Genomic DNA, 14,309 nt, shown 5'->3' with positions numbered 1-14,309 from the left:
AATCATTTATACATTAAATTTCATTCAAACAAATCTATCATGAATTCTTCATGCTCAATAATGATTGTGCGTCAGAATTGTTTTGATATAGCACTGCCACACAACTAGACACACTCGAGTCAATCTTTCGGAGTACCAATCTTTTGATATTGTATCTTCCGACAGTCTGTGTCATGGTTCACAGTGATGCCTTGACTTATCCTGTTTGGATACATTATTAAGGAGTGCATATCTTTATTTTTTATTATTTTTTATTGTTTGTCAATAACAAATGAACCTCATCATCTTTACTGCAGACAGACAGGTGTTCCATCAATCTTCACCGTCGGGTTGTCAGAGCGCACACTTGCCCACCTTGCCCGGAACCACGGGTTTGCCACCAGAGGTGTCAAGCAACGCCACCTCTGGCTACTGTTATTCCTCAGAACCATATCTCTCAACATTATTCAGGAAATCCAAGCCACCTCACAACGGGCTTGGGGCTGACGCTGCGGCTGCCCAACATCGGAGGAGAGCTGCTGCTGCTGCTGCTGCAACCACAGGACAGAGTCAAATGACATCGTTGGTTGCTTGGGGCAACAGAGAGACCAGGAAGCACCCCAAGGAGGATGAACGGGAGCTGAGATCTCAGTCCACTTCGAGAGGGAGGGATGGTCTCCTGCTACCAGCCCTCGAACCAAAGATACCCGGTCTCAGAAATCAGAATGGTTCCAAGGTCAGCGGACAGAATGAAATGAGCGGAGCCTCGGGGAGTGCATCCAGCGACAATTCGGACGAGTACGAAGACGAGAGACCAACAGCCAAGGCCATTTTCCAGAGCATTCGGCGGAGAGAAAAGAAGCGAATGATGAAGGAGATGAAGCTCAAAATGAGAGAAAAGAAGCAACGGTTGAAGAAGAAAAGGAAGAAGGCGAAAGAGAGAAGAGACAAACGGGGAGAGTCGAGAGGAACACAGAAAAGTGACGATGATTTGAACAGGGCAGGGTACCAACAGCAGCAGAGTAACAATCGAAACGGTATGAAAAATAACTGGAGAAAATTTCCTCACACCTGACAACTACTTCATTCTCCACTGGAAAATTGAAGTAACAAACAGTAGGGCTTACTAAAATCATTATTCATCTTCTATAGCGTTGAGCTTTAATGCTTGATAACTCGATAATATCAGAATAAGTAATGTGCAATTCAAATAAATGAAAAGAACAATATTCATATCAGGACATTTGAATGCCTTATAGGTTCTTATTATCATCGTGTATCATATTCGGTTTAAAAGGATGAAATTCGAGATGAAATCAGACGCTAATTTACGTGCTATATTAACAGCAGCTACAAGAGTAGAGGCAATTAATCTTGTTGTTGTGTTTATGTGTATGTGTGTGTATGTGTGTGTATGTGTGTGTGTTTGTGCGTTTGCTCGTTTGTGTGTTCTTGTTTGTCTGGGACAACTCTGCCACAATAAGACTTATAAGTTATTGATACGATTGACAGCTGATGTATTGATTTCTTGCAACTTCAATTCAGAAAATGATGTAGGTGCATGCGCATCACTGTTTTGTCCGTCAGTTTGAAGTACATTGTATAAATATAATATTTACTGCCTTTGTTCTGTCACAGAGAGAGAGAGAGAGAGAAAGAGAAAGAGAGAGGGAGAAAGAAAGAGAGGAGAAAAGAGAATAAGGGATATGAAGGTGCCAAAGGATGATCATCGCAGGCTGACACGTGCAAAGCAATGAAAGGCGCAGAAATTAAAGGGCAAATCCAGGTCATTTAAAAGTCGGTCTTATAAGGATTAAGGAACTTATTTTGCAAAGTCTCTCTAGTTTATACAAAACAGTTCTTGAGCACGAGTCAATATGAATATGTAAATAAGTAGGATGATGATATCATCGCCGCACTATTCCCTAAAAGTTTATCCATGAAATCCTGAAATTTCCTTCTTCATTTTTCTCTCACAAAATCGGTCGAAATCAGTCGAAAATAAAAACATGTCTGACTGATTCATTATTTTTGAAGTTATTCAGCTTTGAATAACATGTTTACACCTTCATAGCAGAAGAATTGAATTTTTGTCCATATATTGTTTACATACGATCAATCGAAAATTGTGAGCTGATCACATCATCAGGTTACATATTCTTTATCCACTGTTTGAGGATTATCGTTGTGCAAAGATTGGCGAGTCTTTGAATTTAATAACTTCCAATATATTTTCATTCCGATTTTCATAAAATTGTCATTTAGTACATTGTATTGTGCTTGTAAATAGTTATTGTACGTCCTGGTGTTTTTTTTAAACTTCGGTTATTTCTGGTCAAGACTTGCCCTTTAATGCGAAAGAAAGGCAATATTGCGATGTGTGGTGCTTTCGTGAATATTGAAAAGAAAAAACTTTGTATGGCCACCACTGAACGTCTTACGTTTGTTCTTCGAAGGGGGCTTCACGTTGAAGAAAAGGAAAGATCGAACTGAAAAACGACGACATTCAGAGATAAAGTGCATAAGAAATAGAGAAATGATGATAAATGATTATATCTGTGCGTTTTCCTGCCGTAAGATGGCGTGAGTGCCACCTTGTCGTGCGAAATTCAGAGACTGTTCATGGCAGCACTTTTATGGAATAGGAGTATAGAAGGAAACGGGATTACAGAGGAAGTCATCGGGTGTAATACAGAAATTTGAGACACAACCGTACAAATTTCTCTATATACATCACTATGATTGCAAAGAGATGTATAAATATAGGTGTATTTAAAGAGACAAAGCTGGATGAGAGACTAAGAGCAGGAGATAGGAAGAAAGAAACGAGGGTTGAAAATAGACTTAACTGGTGAGAGAGGAGGGATGAGGAGAGCTATAGGGAGGTGAGAAGAGATAGAACGGTCTATAGATACGGAAAGTTCTCATCCTATAACTTATAACTCCTTCCTTCCGTGATACAGCGCCCATGCTTGTTGAGTGATGGCCACAGGATGTGTCGTCAAAATGGAAGCCTAAATTCACCTCGGTTATATCTATAGTCTTCGCCTATAGACACGTTTGTAGATCGTGAGGTGACGTCCTCCGTGACACAGAATCCCATCCTATACGCCCCTCCACTCTAGTTTTTACCACGGGCAGAGTGCCACAACTGCACAAATCCACTTGTCCGTTTGCCAATGGCACCCAAAGTGTAGGCCTACTCTTAAAAAGAGGAAGAGGTGACTTCGCTCAGTGGATTAGACCATGGATTATCAATCACAAGGTCCGTGATTCTAGTCTCCTGGCTAAAGCGGATGTGTCACAAAGACAAAACACTCTATCCTCATTGCCTAATCCTTCCGTATAGGGCTATATTGCCGTTGGTCCCATGGTCTTGCTTATTTATAAGCAACCAAAGTTTCCTCAGCCGTCACGTACAACAAACATGAAATTAAATTACTTACCCTGTTGGGCATTCGCCATCGTTTCCGCAATGCACCTAACAATTTAATAGAGTATGCAAAAAGCAAAACCTGGTCTATAACATAAATCCTAATAATGCACATCGTAGCAACTATGACTTCACAAGCAACTGACATTACATAACACAGCGTAAAAATAGCAAATAATGAATACAAAAATGAAAACCAAATAAAGTAGTATTTTGTCGTACTTCGTAAAATGACGTAACTAAGGTCACTTACGAAACAATTTCATTGCGCACTAAAATGAATGTTAAGCAAAACCTTTTCGCCAATGTTAATTGGTTTTGAAAGATCGGTCCCAAATTCGTACGAAATATTTTGATATATTCATAGCATTACTCATTTTGAGCACCAGTTTTGATAATTATTGTATAAGAAATCTTTGCAAATCATTGCGATAGTGCCTTAATACAACTCAGCTGACCTGGTAACATGAACACAAACAGACGTTTACTCATAAATTGACGTGATGAAATTAATTTTGGCTTACAGAGTGACAATAAAGGTAAAAAAACCTTTTCATATAAGTTAGTATTCAATAGTTTAAAAAAATAGCATTAACAGCAAAGAATAGAAATCAAGTGAATTACAGAATGACAAATAAAGGAAAAAAAGACGCAGCATATTATAGAAATATGAATGCATAAAATATTGCATATCAAAACAATGTGACAAAATACCCTGTAACCACAGTTTCAATTTAAATTTCAAACCTCCATTCTTGAAAATGAGTGGCCAGTTTAGCTTTCTTTTTGGAAATTCTGTATTCTATTCCTATATCATCTTTATGTTTTGTTGAAACTTATGTGATTCAAAGTTCCTTAAAATCTTATGTACTCATGTATATTGCTTATGTATATTGCTTTGTATAATTTTATATGGAAATAAAATCATTTGAATTTGAAGTAAGCCATAAAAGGTTCCAAAATAAGGGTTTTATTCAAAAATTCACAGACATGAAATACTTTAAGGATAAAAAATATGAAGTATAGTAATTTTCTCAAAATAAGAAAAGTTTTAATTTTTGTTTTCCTTGTGATTAATAATATCTATTATCTTTTACCATTGTCAGTAGCCCTAAATTGGGGAATAGAATGAACAGGCGTAAAAAAGAAAAGTTTCAGGCGATTTATACAAAAGGAACAAGTGGGTGAATCTTTTTTCTTGATTTTATGAATAGACAATCATTTAAGGCTATTGCCCTATATAAAAGTGTAAAAATAACCTACTTTCACGCCTCATGGTTTGACCTGTACAACCTTACGACACTAGAAGTGCCTCGTTCAGCACGGATGTCCACTTGTACAGTAGGCCCCTTTGACATGACGGTCTCCTTAGACTAAGGGCCCTATGATGATAATGTTACTTGCAATGCCGATGAGTAACCTATAGAGTAGGCCCGTAAATTCAAACGTTTTGACCAATCATTAATAAGTCATGAGGTCCCGAGACAAATCGACCTCCTTAAGGTAATGAATATTATCATGGGCCCCTCTCCATTCCAATTGCGGCCACCCATTAGTCATTTCACACAATCCATGCAAGTATAAGCGGTTTATAGTCCGGAATTCAATAACACATTGCATCAACTGATAGAGGCAAGAACTTATGACCCTCAACGTTTATTTTTATTAATTTTCCCTGACCTGTGAAATAGGTGCATGTACTATAGAAATCAAACTTCTCATTTGCGAATTTTCGTCCACTAATAGAACAGTGCACATGCACAAATGCGAGTCTGACATTATTTTGACACCTAAGGTTTGATAACAAAGTTAAAGGGACGATGTAGTTTTGGTTAAGATGGGCTTCAGTATTCCGACTTTTTTTGTTGAGATAATGAGAAACGTCATACGAAATATGAAAGAGCATACGATTCTAAGATTGGTTTTGAAAGAAATTGGTTTTGAAGTGACTGAGATATCCAAAACCAAAGAGGTTCTAATAAAAGGTGGGAACCACTTCGTTTGACTTTGTTGTTGTTGTTGTTTTTTATATGTCAGCCATTTCAAAAGATTTCATCAAATAAACTTTTAATTCCTCTTAGAAAACTATACCATCCCTTTAAAGTTATTGATGTTTCACTATACTGATTTTCTGCCCAGAAATCAACTCCGAAACCTGAAATATCCCTTATAATTATTCATGTAATCGTGAAAATTAGTTTAATGTTTTTTTCCATGACCTTCGGCTTTTGACTTCCCCCTAATATGTTTGTAATTTCTTATAGGTTCGATCTCGTACCACGTCTTGTTGAATTTGCAATGATTCTCGAATAAATGTTGAACATTTTAATAAGCACACCCTGAACTTGCAATCGACATCCCCTCAGGTCATTTAAACATACGTCATGTAATTTATGATTGATTTAACTTTCCCAAGATAAGGATGCGTTATGAATTGCGTTATGAATTCTATTGCAAATCATTTAACGCGTTAAATCTACTCTTATTCGAACATCCTCTTCATTGCAAACATTTACGAATCGTAACATAAATCTCTTATTTGATATGAACCATTTGCACTAGCTATGCAGTGGATAACATATAGTGTCACTTATTTCTATTTTTTCTGCTCTTTTTACTTTCTTTTCATGTGCTTTATGCTCTGAAAAAAAAACCGATTGTTCGTTAACTGTACCATATTTATGTTCATTTTGTTCTTGTCTTTTATTTGTGCGCATGTAATGTAATGTATATCAACGCAGGACTCCCTTGTAAAGCAGGCCTTAGTGGCTCTGAATAAAGACTACCCTGATTTCAAAGAAGACTTAATGAATAAATAAAATGAATCAATTGGTATTCTACTTCAAAATCAAGCTCTTGTTTATCTCAAATACGTGGACTTAAATTCAAAAGGACTATGCACGTTTTGGAGTTACAATCATTAAAGGAATGGGTCGGGGAAATGTGTTGACATGACTGAATAGTTGGGTCAACATGCTCTTACACTTCGTATTTAAATCATAATTCCGTATTCATGTACATATACTTCGAAATAAAAAGACAAGGTAAAATGCATACAGCACATGATCATAATAGTTTCAATAAGTTTCAGATAAAACGATGACCGTATTTATAGAACTTTTGCCACAGCTGACCAAAATGTCGCGTAAGTATTCCCCTGGGTGTGCCCTTCCCTCAACCCCCCCCCCCCCCCCCCCCATCGTCTTACTGTTATGAGGCCACGAGAGCGACTGCTCTTATATAAAGTAGGCCTTTCTCTGAGCACAGAGTAGTTTGTTTGGCTCTCTCGTTGAGGCTGTCGAGAAACAAGAGACAATATCGCAAACCTTGCCAAATCGCCCCATGATTCCATCCATTCTGGGCATGCCAACTTTTGCGTTCCGCGAAAAAACCAAAAGCCTCCAAATAGAAAAATGTGACTGAAAACCAGCAGTTTCCTTTTCTTTGAAGCCGGCACCGCCTCAGATGAGTAAAATCCATTATCAAGTCAGTCTGCGAATATTATGCTATGAAACCACGTTCTACCAACAGCGTCCTGATGTTTGCTCATTTCCCTTAAAATACCCGCTTGACATTATCGCTTTATCAAAAATGCATCTACCAATCACCTGCGCTAAATTACGCGAGTGACTCGATTGGCGTGAAATGCAGTATCCGAATAAAAGCAGGGGAGTTTGTGCGTTCAGGATTTCATTCATAGAGTCAGTACTAGAGAGAGAAAGAAACCAGCGATGAAGTGTTCTTGTCTACTAGCCGTCGCCTTATTCTCCGTGCTGTCCCACGCAGCTGTCCGCTACGACAAGTGAGTACCTATCATTATCCTTTCTATAAGTAAGTGAGGCAAAGCAGGTGATAACTTATGTAAAGTGATTTCCTCTGGCATGTACTTTCGAGTTGATTGTTCGTCTAATGATTTCAATAGGCCTATCATGTCACTATTCGTTTTTAGAAAGTGTGATGTGACAAGGGACATAACCATTCATTCTTTTCTTTATCATGACCTCATACGAAAAATAAAGCATAAAATGAGACCATCTCAACGCTGCTTATTGACGTCGTCAAGAGCTCAACATAAGAAAACGATTTTAACAATATCAAGTGAAAGGTTTATTATTTGTATAATGAAGGTTTATTTTCTTAGTTGTGTCTTGATTATTAACACGGATTAACAAGGAATGTGCGATCGTTTCCTGTATCCATTTATGCCAACAGTGTGATCCTGTCATCTTCGTTGACATTGTCCCCTTTGGCACTATATACACCTGTAACTACAATGGAAGTTTGCTGACCGTCACTATAACCACTTTGCCACTGATTCAGAAGGATAGAGATGTTGAGATTAAGAAACGTTGATATAAGAACTATCATGACATAATTATGTGAAATTCTCTGGTGAAAAAGAAAAAGAAAAAGAAATCCATGTGCATGATGACAGTGCTTTTATTGGAATTTTAAAGACAGTGTATTTCTGAAATGTTCAGAAACACTTTGCTGATATTAACTTTGGTTTAAGTGTCCGTGAAGAGTTTGGTAGAAAGTCAGGAAACAGTGGTCGTTTGAAGATCTCAGGGCTGACAGGAAACGTAATTTACCGAATGTAAAACGTATTGAAATTGTCTTGTGATGTATGTATTTTAAACTCACAATACGGAGACAAATTTCTTGTTTCCTTTTAACGTGTCGGAAAATATAACGCGAGATTGACTTCATTCCACCAACTCACAAATTTTGATAAAGTCACTTCACTACAGTATCATAATTGTCGCATATCATATTCTATTACTGATGCATGTTTGCTGAATAGCTGTAGGTATCTTATTGCTTAAAATGTGATGAAAAAACAAACTAAAAAGCCGAAAAGATATAAATGCTCTATGCACCTGTCCTCACATAATTTTGGTTACGAAGAAGCGCACAGAACAGACATGCAGCTTGTAGAATAAATTTGTACGGTTGATTATTTTCCTTATCAAACCATTGTCGGCTTCAATCCATAAACACTTCGGATCTGAGGATGCTTGTCATTTTTATAATAACTCTTTGCAATACATGTATTGTCCGTCAAAATGATTGCATATGATAAAAGCAAAAGTCATATAGTATGCTTGCAACTGATTGGTTGATAACCTTCATTCATTGCAAGGTACAACTATTTTATATTGCAAATGATAGTTGTATTTGATATAATTTTCATGAAACTGGCCACTGGTTTCCACACTACCCTACATTAATGTCTTCATAAGTTTATCAGGCAGACTTAAATGACCCTTTTCGGGATGATGACTGTCAATATTAAAATCGACATTACTAACTGACAGCAGATGGACTATTTCATCAATTCAGAGTGGGCTGCTATAAACTTCAAATCTCCCAGAATGTCCTTATTCCATCATGGTAACTCAGAGCATACTAGACTTTACACCTATACAAGAGCGAAGGATATTTGTTGCTGTCTAATATGGGACCCAATTATACGGGTGCAGTTATATAAATATGTGCTGTTGAGTGAACTCTGGCCTGAGAGGAGTCGTGTGATCAAAGATGGGTCAAATTCTACGCCTTAATTGCATATTAGGCCGCTGGAATAGTCTCCATCAGAACCGTATACATAAGTAAGACGTAAGTTCTTTATTGTTGAACGCTATCTGGACTAAAGTGTTTGCATGCGTACTATTTTGACAACACAGGGAAATTTTAGTATTAAAAAAAAAATCTATAATTCACCTATACCGATACTTGTTAACTGGTCAAACTTCTTGGGTCCTGCTGTCCATAACCAAGTCAGACTTGCTAAGGAGACGTTCCTTGTGTAATAAATGTTGTACAAATTGGAGAGCAAATCTACAGACGTTGTACAGCTATAATAGAATAAGAATACCAGGTAGAATATCAACTATGTTATCTTTGCAATCAATTAGACATATAGAAATATGCCATTTTCTGTTAAATAGTCATTGATTTGTCACTAGAATTTCGTATATAGGTATTAATAATGTCTACTGGTCTATGCTAGGTTTTACAGACCTGTAACACAAAATTTCCTTTCACGTAATCTAACATTTGTGGCGATTGTCTTAACATTATTCAGTCTTTGAATAGACAGTTCCTGCAGTGTACATTTCAGTAAAAGATACTCCATGTTATCATGTCCGAACTCTCTATCATGATTCACTGCTTGTGGAAACCCGTGAGTGGAGGGGGGGGGGGGGGGTTGAAAGCCTGACTGCCAAACGCCGAAGTCCATCAATTTATTAATCCATCTTCATCGTGCGTCACAAGATCTGAGACTGCAGTGCAATTCGGAAAGATGAGTAGAATTTGTCAAGATATCTGTCGCTATGTCCTGTGACCGACTGACAGACCAGGTTAGTGTCTGCCTCTGCAGCTTCCACAAAAAGTAGGCATATCGTGCCATATAAGAGGCTTTCAATTGAAGACAAGCATTTCTGACTCCTAAAACATTATTTCTGCAGACATTCAAAGTAACCAGGTTGCGCTTTGCTCTCGAAATAGCACCCGTCACAATTCATAAATCAGGAAAATGGAAGAGTTACAGGCATAATTGATAGATACGATGTTTGCGCATGAGAGTTTTGTTGTTTCCTGTCCAATGATCTTTTACTTTTCTTTTAATTTTGAGATTGAGAACCCGCGTGATATCTTATCTTAATGAAAGATAAAGAAGTGTCTATTTATGTATATAGTAATCATGGAAATGGAGCTTGTTAGCACTACCCGGGCAATAATGACAACAGCCATCATAATTATCACCACCTTACACGTTATTTTGAGGGAATAGTCAAATATATTCATTCGATTGGTAAATTATATGTGAAAAGTATTGAACAGCGTCATTAATCTTTGCATTTATCAATATTTATTAGAGTATAGACAATTAAGGTTCTTATGAAATACACATTTATATTTTGTCTTAAAGCAAGAGCTTCATGTTTTTGTTCAGTGAAAATATTTCCTTGTGCTTGCAAAATATTTCCTTGTGCTTGCAAAATATACAAAACTTTATTTTTTTTCTTATATCTAAAATCACCTCACTGATATGAAAATGACCGATTTATATATATTGTATACAAATATCTTTGGGCTTCTCAGAGACGCTATGACTGCTTATTTTGGGAACCTTTTCAAGGTCAGACGTAACATTGCTCACTGAATCCCTTATGTGTTCCTCTCAGCGCCTGGGGAAGAAGTTGTTCCCATGACAACGAGTCAGGGCGGAAACGTAGTTCGCGCTAACAGTATATCTCCCGCCACACCTCTTTGTACCGACATATCAGACGGTAAAAACAAAGACACAGCCTCTCTCAGTAGAAATTGGCAGTGATCCCCAAACAGATGACACTGAATCTAAAGTATTGACCTCAATCGATGAAGACGAGTTGACGGCTATTTTTATCTCCCCAGAGAACGAGCAGTACAGGGTCTTGTCTAACATGTAGCTTAAAGAAAGTACTGCTGCTTTAATACGATATGGCATGGTCTGATTAATTGGTTTGATATGATTTGCTTTGATTGGTGATCTCCCTAGCCCACATTTCAAAATGAGACGGATTTTTTTTTTTTTTTTGCCATCGGGGACGTCTTCCTTAATCTCATTCCTATGAATATTATACAACAGACTAGATACGCCTGACTCATCTTCTACTGGTTTGACCACTATAACATTAATTGGGCACTACTCCTTTTTAAATTAATTCCACAAAATACTATATATATATATATATATATATATATATATATATACATATCTATTTATTTATTCGTTGGTATATTTTTCATATATTTTGGTATAACACGTGCACCATCACATACATGTACTGTCACTGCACCGACCCATCCCAGTCTAGCTGTGTTGCAGTGCTTTAGGGATTATTTCATCAAGAATCAAGAGTGGTGTATGGGAAAACTTTTCATTTCAGTCTGGTTTTGATTAATATTTTGTGTCACATTAACTCAAATTAGAAGAATAGCAAAATAGCTATTATATGTATAAGTATACTGTGAATGCGTGCATGTTTACATGAATATCCTATATCTCTCCCACTGAGTTTCATTTTGAATTTTCCAGCTACAAAGTGATTCGTATAACGCCACGTTCGCAAGATGACCAGAAGTGGCTGAAAACGCTACATGAAGTGTGGGAGGGCAAGGTAAGAGACGTCCACTCCTATCATATTGTGTCACACACACACACACACACACACACACTGAAGAAAAATGGAGAAGGAGTAAATCCGAAGTGATATTTGGGAGATATTGACAGAGAATAAGCTTTCATGAAAACTGTTGTAAGATTAAGATGGCAACGAAATCGGAAATATTTCATTCTTCACGCATTGATTCGTTGCCATCGAGATGATATGAACAGCGTCTAATCACGTTTCAAACAATCTGTATTTTTGAGAAGCTTTCCACACTTTCCTCTTCCTCTGCTCAGTATCTCTGGGCAATCGTCATGCTGCACAGCGGGGATACCTGTATCACTTTCGATCGGAAAGAAGCAACGAGTATCAATAATTCACACGTACAGAGGCCACCAGAAGTGCTCATGACAAATACTCAGGTTTTAACTGACCTGGACAGTCTGAATCATGACTTTCCACCTGGATTTATATGACTAACAACAAAGCGTGGCCTCTGTGTAGAGATTGCACGAGTTTGATTCCCCGATGACAGAATGGCAACATCCGAGTTAATTTTAGTTTAGACATCCAATTCGGATAATTACAACAAAGATTGGAGGAAGAGAGGGTGATATCCATATCAACACTGACTGTTGACTCAGGGTAGGCACAGACTTACGACCTTTTTCTATCACAAAAGTTCCCTGTTGACAAGTTTTCAACGAAAAGGATTTACACACGTCCACATGTCATAACAAAAGTGTAAAGAACAAGTTTCCTCCAGAAAGACCACCGTCCCGTATTCCACAGGAAAACAATGGGTCGGTGCCCGTTGCCCATTAACCAGAGAGGGGTTCCTCGCTGCATGAAGGCAATGAAGTAGTTCCGGTATACGCCATCGGCGGATATATTGCAAATTTACCGTCTGCACCTGAAGTAGACAGGCCGGAATTGCATTTACCCAATACGAATACAATAGATGAAAAATTCACTATAAATTGCTTCTGGAAAAACACTGTAATGCCTCGGAAGTTGTCCTTTAGATTTAAGAGGGTTTCTGTCAATCCAAGTGGATTAAAGTACCACAATTAAAAGCTCTGTTTTGAAACTTAACAATGTTGCCGTGTGTGTGTGTGTGTGTGTGTGTGTGTCTGTCTGTCTGTCTGTCTGTCTGTCTGTGTTGATTTGTGACCATCAGCACCTTTGTAATAATTATCTAACTTGTAATGAAGCTGTACTCCTTGATCACGACATTATATACCAGTAGATTATTTGAAGGAAGGGACCTATTCTCAACTTTTCTTTAAACTAAAATATTTCTCTGAGGTACAATATATAGGAATTGCTAAAGCTCAGACTTAAAATGTATGTGAGTCTAGCATATCGAAATCTTGACACTTAAAAATCATAAATTTGTAAGATGAAGACTAACCAACCCAGCATTGTAATCACGTCAAGATTGCGCCGAAAAAAGAAGCTGAAAATACACATACCCTCCACCTGTTTGCACTGTTGTCAACTGTTTCTTCTAATTCATTTTTTGTCTAAATGCTAACATTTTTTTTCACTTATGATGTCTCAAATTTGAGGTTGCCGTGATCGAGTATCATGTTATGTTATATTCACTCACAGTTTTATTTTAGGACAAAAGCATTCCTACATGATAAAATCAATTTTCAGGAATATCATTACATTCTCGATATAATATAAAATAGTTATGTAAATACCTTGAAACCACAATTCCTTTGTGTGAAGACCATCCTCTGAAATTTTTGATGCCTTTTTTTTCAGTAGCAAATTAAAAATCCTGTGATAAAATGACTTCAGTGCATGCAAAAGCCACGAGCGTTTCCTGTGAACTATCTCTTAAAGACAGTAGTATGCTGTCAGACACCCTTTGTGACACACGAGTTACTATATATGTGATTATGCCTCAATAACTACTAACTAAATTTTCTTTACCATATTCTGAACTTTACCTAACAATGTTTGGAAGTTTATGTGATTTTGCTTGTTTTCATTTATAGTTTCCATGAAACTATATCTTTACCCGATGGGTAAACTCGAAGCGAACGAAATGTTTTGTTTCTTTGTCAAACTATCCTATAGGTGATTTATAGATAGATACAGCAAAGAGTTGTATAAAAGATACGAATTCACGCCAAAGCAATGGAAATTACTCCGCTTTGCACTATTTAACTCAAATTTCAGTCACGGGATAACCGTATCGCAGCGTTCAATTTTAACCTTTCCGAGTTGTCTTCTGGGCTAATTTTTAGCGTTTATATACAAATTCCTTCAGTTTAGAATGACATTTAGGTATGTCTTAGGAAACACTTAAAGGGATAGTACAGTATTGGTGGAGATGAGAATTGGGCTTTTAACTTTTTGCGAGATACCAAGAAAACACTTATGATATAGTACAGAGCATACCATTTTAAGAGGAATTCAAACTTTATTTGATGAAAATCGGGTTTGGAATGACAAAAACATAAAAAACAAAGTAAAACAAAGCGATCGAGATAAAGTGTGGGTCCCACACTTTATTAGAATCGCTCTTTTTCGATATCTCAGCCATTCCAAAACCAATTTTCATCAAATAAACGTTGAATTCCTCATAGAATTACATGCTCTTTCATATTTCATAAGAGGTTTCTCATTATCTCACCAAAAAATGTTAGAAACCTGAAATTAGGTCTCAACCAAAACTGTACGATTCCTTTAACTTCGCAGAATATTTAATGTACTTATGTGAG

The 14,309-nt window shown here is 37.1% G+C and overlaps 1 protein-coding gene across 1 annotated transcript in view; it reads left to right on the top strand.

Annotated features, from left to right (window-relative positions):
• The window catches only part of LOC139721534 (carboxypeptidase A2-like), a 30,577-nt gene that overhangs the window by 755 nt on the left and 15,513 nt on the right, over positions 1-14,309 (top strand). The window contains exons 2-4 of the mRNA XM_071632848.1: positions 297-1,016; positions 7,199-7,214; positions 11,499-11,580. Of these exons, the coding sequence (XP_071488949.1) occupies positions 297-1,016; positions 7,199-7,214; positions 11,499-11,580 (818 nt within the window). The remainder of the gene's footprint in view (positions 1-296; positions 1,017-7,198; positions 7,215-11,498; positions 11,581-14,309) is intronic.

The sequence above is a fragment of the Diadema antillarum genome, unplaced genomic scaffold (assembly GCF_040938485.1).
Source record: "Diadema antillarum isolate AM-2024a unplaced genomic scaffold, OU_Dant_1.0 scf00000145, whole genome shotgun sequence".
Taxonomy (NCBI): Eukaryota; Metazoa; Echinodermata; class Echinoidea; order Diadematoida; family Diadematidae; genus Diadema; species Diadema antillarum.
Note: the sequence above shows the minus strand (reverse complement) of the source record. Positions and strands in the feature narration are given on the sequence as shown.